This window comes from Quercus suber, unplaced genomic scaffold, assembly GCF_002906115.3.
Source record: "Quercus suber isolate HL8 unplaced genomic scaffold, Cork oak 2.0 scaffold_548, whole genome shotgun sequence".
Taxonomy (NCBI): domain Eukaryota; kingdom Viridiplantae; phylum Streptophyta; class Magnoliopsida; order Fagales; family Fagaceae; genus Quercus; species Quercus suber.
Genome location: NW_027069996.1, coordinates 318,136 through 324,013, shown reverse-complemented (window position 1 = coordinate 324,013; position 5,878 = coordinate 318,136). Strand labels below are relative to the sequence as shown.

General features: G+C 36.6%; 1 protein-coding gene across 3 annotated transcripts; it reads right to left on the bottom strand.

Moving 5' to 3' along the window:
* Positions 1-810: 810 nt before the first annotated feature.
* Positions 811-4,589, bottom strand: LOC112027295 (14-3-3-like protein A). Of its 3 annotated transcripts, none has more exons than XM_024059972.2 (5): positions 4,482-4,589; positions 3,138-3,623; positions 2,894-3,019; positions 1,591-1,707; positions 811-1,076 (listed from the first exon to the last, which is right to left on the bottom strand). In XM_024059972.2, exons 2-5 carry the CDS (start codon positions 3,621-3,623, stop codon positions 1,002-1,004), a joined length of 804 nt encoding a protein of 267 aa, XP_023915740.1. In that variant the 5' UTR covers positions 4,482-4,589; the 3' UTR covers positions 811-1,001. The 3 variants fall into 3 exon arrangements, with proteins under 3 accessions (XP_023915740.1, XP_023915739.1, XP_023915741.1); XM_024059971.2 differs by having other exon boundaries at positions 3,138-3,628; positions 4,482-4,588; XM_024059973.2 differs by having other exon boundaries at positions 2,894-3,016; positions 3,138-3,628; positions 4,482-4,588.
* Between the last annotated feature and the right edge of the window lie 1,289 nt (positions 4,590-5,878).

The following is a 5,878-nucleotide window of genomic DNA, read 5'->3' as shown; positions in this document are numbered from 1 at the left end:
AATTTGCTTTTAATTTATATATTCTCCCGTTTTCCATTAAAATAATAATAATAAAAGAAATCACGATAAAAAATTCTCCGGTCAAAAAAACAAAAAAAAACACTGCAATTGTTAGAAAAATATATCGATTGATTTTTGTTTCCGATAAAAATAATAGATTCGGCTGCGTTCAAGTTGACAAGGACACGGCCCAACCACCAAAAAATGTCTATGACAAGCCGAGCATAGAATTCCAAACCAAGCAAAGATGGAATAAGATTCTCTCTATTTGCCGAATGCTGCTAATTCATCGGTCTTATGATGATCCATTAGGAATAGTCGAATACTCTATAGAAAGTTGGGTAATTTCTTACTTTTATTTTCTTTGCGCCATTATGTAGCATCCATGTTTAATGGGAAAAGGGTAGCTAAATTATAATCAAATGTAGAGAGAGACGCACAAGCAATCATCTTCCCTGCTCCGCAGGGTCTAGAAGTAGTGCTACGCACAAAAGCTAAAAAATTCAGTTCAATTTTATCACCATTTATGTCTTTAAAAGAAACCAATCAAGGAAGCCCTAATTTATATTTCTAAGGTGGGTAAGTGCCGGATCCAAGAAGATCAAGAGTCTTGGGAATGATCGCAAAGGTTAGTTTTATTGCTCAGACACAACGAACCGTGTTTGATTGGAGTTTAATCCAACTTGGAAAGAAAAAGAAAGCACAATCACAAAATGCAAGAACATAAATAACCATCAGATCAAAACTACCATGCAACTGATGCTTAAAAGGCATCAATTTCAGCACTAAATCACATTCCACATCACTCCAAACACCAAACCATTTTCTTCTCATCAATAATAAAAAGCACATTCATATCTTTCAGAACAATTCAATCCAGGGTGCTTCTATAAACACCCAAGGATCCTCAGTTCATTGATAAATTCTGCTACAACAACCCACATACCATCTATGTAAGAGGTCTCGAGATTTAAAAGTACAGAGTACATCCTATGAACTTATCACTGCTGCTGAGGTGGCTGACCCTCGCCAGACTCACGCTTAGATGCTTCTTTGATCTCATCCCCAGCATCATCCTAAATTAACACAACAAAATACATTAGGCAAGGAACTGAAGGAGAAAAAATCCCAATGATATAACACCAAAGCAACAATCATATGCAGCAGCCACACATGCCTAACCACCCACCCCAAATGGATAAAAATACAACTTGGTTCGATGTGACGTGACCTACCAGAATCACCAACCCAACCAGAGTAATTTGATAGTGTCGTTTTTTTATGAAGGCTGATCCCAAGAGAGTCTATTGGTTTGTAATATTATTTGGGTTAAACCTTGTAAAGATGCTTTTGAACCCAGTATGATCCAGGTTGAAGTGTCAAATCAACCAATCCCAGACCAGCTTACATTTTATAAATGGCAGATGCAGAACACATATGGGGAATAAAAGAATTTAATGCACAAAAAATAAGCCGGAGGAAATGAAGGATGTGTAGGTTTCCTAATATTTGTTTAGGATGATGACCTAGCAACATCAAACATTTCAGCCTACACACAGACACATGCAGGGGAGAGAGAGAGAGAGAGACCGTGATGTCAGAAGTCCACAAAGTCAAATTGTCTCGGAGAAGTTGCATGATCAAGGTACTGTCCTTGTATGACTCCTCACCCAATGTATCCAGCTCAGATATAGCCTCATCAAAAGCCTGCCAAATGTAAGCAAAGGGGGTAGAGAGTGAGCAAGCAAGTGAGAAAAGAGAGAGAACAATCGCATAGCAACTATCAACCTTGTAGTCGATTTAATACTTACTTCATGTCAAGATTTTGGCGAGACTTCAGCCGGATAAATCAGAAACTTTATAAATGGAATTCAACTTAAAAAAGAAAAATGCCACAACAGAGACATAAAAAGCTCACAACCTTAATGATAAGCAACAGCCAAAACAGTATCCCTATCATAATGGTAACACACTAGAAATCACATGTTGAAACCATGACACTAAACTCTGCACAAAGTATATCAGAGATGATTAACACCCAACCCCATTGGTTAGATCAATTCCTTCATAACAAGTACTCAATGAATTATTCCAAAACCAAATCGAGTTTTGCATATATGGTATTCGATTAATACACACGCAACAACAAATGGATAAGAAACCCAAAAAACTACTAACAAGCAATATGTATCACATCCCTACACATGGGCACACACATTAAACTCAAGCAATGGAACCAACGCCTACAGAATTAATAAGTAATTTGTACCAGTTTGATAATATGTCCACCACAAGGACATAAACATATTATAATTCAAGCGATGAAACGATGACCCCATGTGTCTGTGTATTAAATTCACACAGATCACCAATAATGAAGAATAAAAAAGAAAAAAAAAAAAACATTCATAATATGGTCTTCAAATGAATCAAATTACAGCCAACAGCTTTAAGATTCAAATACAAACACAGCACTAAATATAAAACAAGAAGGGTCAAAATAATCATTAGAAAATCATCAGTCACCATGAGATATTAAAAAGCACATTTTTTTCCCCCTAAAATCAGCTTGCTACCAACCCCACCCTCCCCGCACAAAAAAAGAAGGAAAGAAGGTACAAAAATATAACTGCTCATCTATGATAAAAGGAATTACAATTAAAATTTCAGGATACTCTGGGGAAATAGAAACCCAAAAGAAACTCAGAAAATAAATTTACCATTAGAACAGTCTAATCTGGTTCCTAGATTGCTATGCATTAGAAGTCGACTTGAACCAAACAGAAATGGTCAGGATACTTAAAAAAATAACAAATCATGCCCATAAATAAATAAATAATTGCAACACACTACAGTCACAATGAAACAAGTAAAAGCAGTCAAGTAAAAATACCTGCTTTGCAAGATTGCAAGCACGATCAGGTGAGTTAAGGATTTCATAGTAGAACACAGAGAAGTTAAGAGCAAGACCCAGCCTTATTGGGTGAGTAGGAGGAAGTTCAGCCAAAGCAATATCCTGCTTAAAGAACGCAAAGCAAGCTCAAAAATCACTATCACAGAAAAGTCCCAACTTCAAACCCAGTAAATGAATTACAGAGGAGTATTGAAAATAACAACCTCATACACCATACACCTACCTGTGCAGACTTGTAAGCCAACAAGGTGCTCTCAGCAGCTTCCTTCCTCTCAGCACCAGTCTTAAACTCAGCCAAGTACCTGTGGTAATCACCCTTCATCTTGAGGTAAAACACCTTCGACTCAGCAGCTGAGGCTGATGGAATGAGATGCGTTTCAAGAAGGCCTAAAATGCCGTCACAGATCTTGCTCAGCTCATTCTCAATCTTGCCCCTGTACTCCTTGATGATCACAACATGATCCTCATTTCCCCTACTCTCCTCCTTCTGCTCAATGGAAGAGATGATCCTCCATGAAGCCCTCCTGGCCCCAATCACGTTCTTGTAAGCCACAGAGAGGAGGTTCCTTTCCTCCACAGTCAACTCCTCAACATCCACTGTCTTTGCAACTTTCTCCATGAACTCAACCATTTCCTCATAGCGCTCGGCCTGCTCGGCTAACTTGGCCATATAGACATTCTCCTCGCGTGAAGAGTCAGTTGGCGACATCTTTGCTACAACAATAGAAATTACTCTCAAGTCCACAAATCAATTCAATACAAATCTTATTAATCTCGACCTATATTATATATCAAATCACAAACCCCAAAATCAAACATAAATATCTACTAAACAAACATTGTAAATAACCCACTCCCCAAAAAAAAACCATCTTTGAAATATTAGGAAGCACAAATTGGAATCTGATTATTAAAACTGTTCTGATCTACAGAAAAATTCAACACAACCCTAACTTACAGACATGAATTAAAAAAAAAAAAAAAACTGAGGATAATTAATTAATTATCTTTTTCTGAATATCCTAAACTACAAATTCCCAATCACTATTTAATATACATTGATTAACACTAAATATACATATTTCGCATCAGGAACAGTAAAAATAAATCTCTGTTGTTTTCCTACCCTAATGGCTAATATTTTCTCAGCTACTAAACAGTCAAATCACACTCTCGTCACGTTACGAATTAAGCATCACAGAGCTGTTTTACATTCACTTCAGTAAAGTTGATCACAGTTTTTCAGTCTCACACAACAATAAAACCAAGGTTCAAATACAAAGTCTGATCATTTCCATTTTCCGACGCTTTCAAGCAAACCAAACAAATTCATAAATATAAAACAACAAAACAGCATTAAAAAAAAGCCCAATCTAGCAGATCCAATCAAAAAAAGAAAAAAAAAATTTAATCAAACCAAACAGCAGCCCTAGATCTCAAGAATCAAGATCAACACAAACCTAGAAAAACAACAACAAAAATCGAGTAGATCTAAGAAAAAGCCTCGAAACCCTAACCCTAGATAGTAGAAAAGGCAAGCAATCAGCGAGGGAAGAAAAGAGCGTACCTCTCTGATTGGCGAAGAAACTGAAATTCCTCTCTCTCTGTGTGTGAGTGCGTGTAAGAGAAAGAAATGGAGTGTGAGAACAGAAATGGAAAAGGGTGCTCTTAAAATAAATACAAAAAAAAAAAAAAAAAAGCGGAGAGAGAGAAAGAGAGAGTAGGTCCAATGAGAACGTGACACGTGGTGGGGAGCGGAGAATCCGTGGGAGAGAGAGTGTCTCTGTGTGTGTGTCACGCTGGCGTGGACGGTCAACGGGATTAATGTGGGTCCTACAATCCGTAACCGGTAACACCTCCACATCATTGTGTTTGTGTAGCGCTTTTTTTCCATGGGAAAGAGTGGCCTTGACTCACGGTTTTTTATATCTTCTTTTTCCTGTGTAAAATTAAACGGAAATGCTGCCAATTTCACGCGCCGGCTATGGATAATTACTGTTGCTGTTGCCGTTTTTAATTTTTTTTACTCTGTTACAACTTACAATATGCTAATTTTGTAGTTTGAACTATTTTTCTCCTTTAAATTTAAAATATTTACCATTTAGGGGTGTTCATTGCAAATTAGGGTTTCCATTGGTTGAATGAGTTTTTGCCCTAAATTTTTTTGTCACTCAATTGAGTTAACCTAATGGCAGCAATTTGGAGAGGAAGCCAACCGATGCTGATCGACCAACAATGAGTATTAGTTGCTCAGGCGATCGGTTTTCAAGGTTGGATTTTTTGAGTTATCGATTGGATATCTCAATGATGGAACGGTGAATCAATATGTAGTGAAACGACAAAGATCTGAACTTAAATGGTCAAATCTTGACCTCAACAAGTTGAGAGATGCCAAATCTCAACCTCGACTATGGTAACTCCGTGCAACTATCTAAGATGGAAGGGGGAAAGATGTTCTAGTGATAATAAACTTCAGTTAGTTCGATTTTGATGGGTTAAGAATCCAATGACCGGAGACTTGAACTAAAAACTAGTTTTTTTTTTCAAGACCCAATACTTGCTTCTCGACTACCTATGCAATCAAAGCCGATAGTGAGCAAGTCGGTCAGAGTCGATTGGGTTTTGAGGGTCTATGGATAGCCCTAGTTGCAAATACTCTCATAGGCTGGGAAGGATATTTACTTAATAACGTTATAAATTAACATCAAATTAAGGTGTTGATTAAAATTGTGTAGTTAATAATGCACATTACAAATTTCCCTATAATTTAGGATAGATTATTATAATTAATCCTTATTTCTATTTGATAGTTTCCTCTAAATTTTTATTTTAATAATCAGAAAAACTAGAGTGTTGATTACAATATTTCTATCTCTATTTGTTAGTTTCCTCCGAACAAAATTGGAAGATACTCTTTTCAATTTATTAATAAAGAGGAGTAATTCTGAATATTATTCACATGAA

Excerpts from the sequence above, each read along its gene's own strand:
- LOC112027295 (XM_024059972.2), bottom strand. The coding sequence starts at position 3,623 with ATGTCGCCAACTGACTCTTCACGCGAGGAGAATGTCTATATGGCCAAG. Across the intron at positions 1,708-2,893 it reads CTTGCAATCTTGCAAAGCAG|GCTTTTGATGAGGCTATATC; the intron begins GTATTTTTACTT and ends TACATTTGGCAG. Across the intron at positions 1,077-1,590 it reads TGTGGACTTCTGACATCACG|GATGATGCTGGGGATGAGAT; the intron begins GTCTCTCTCTCT and ends GTGTTAATTTAG.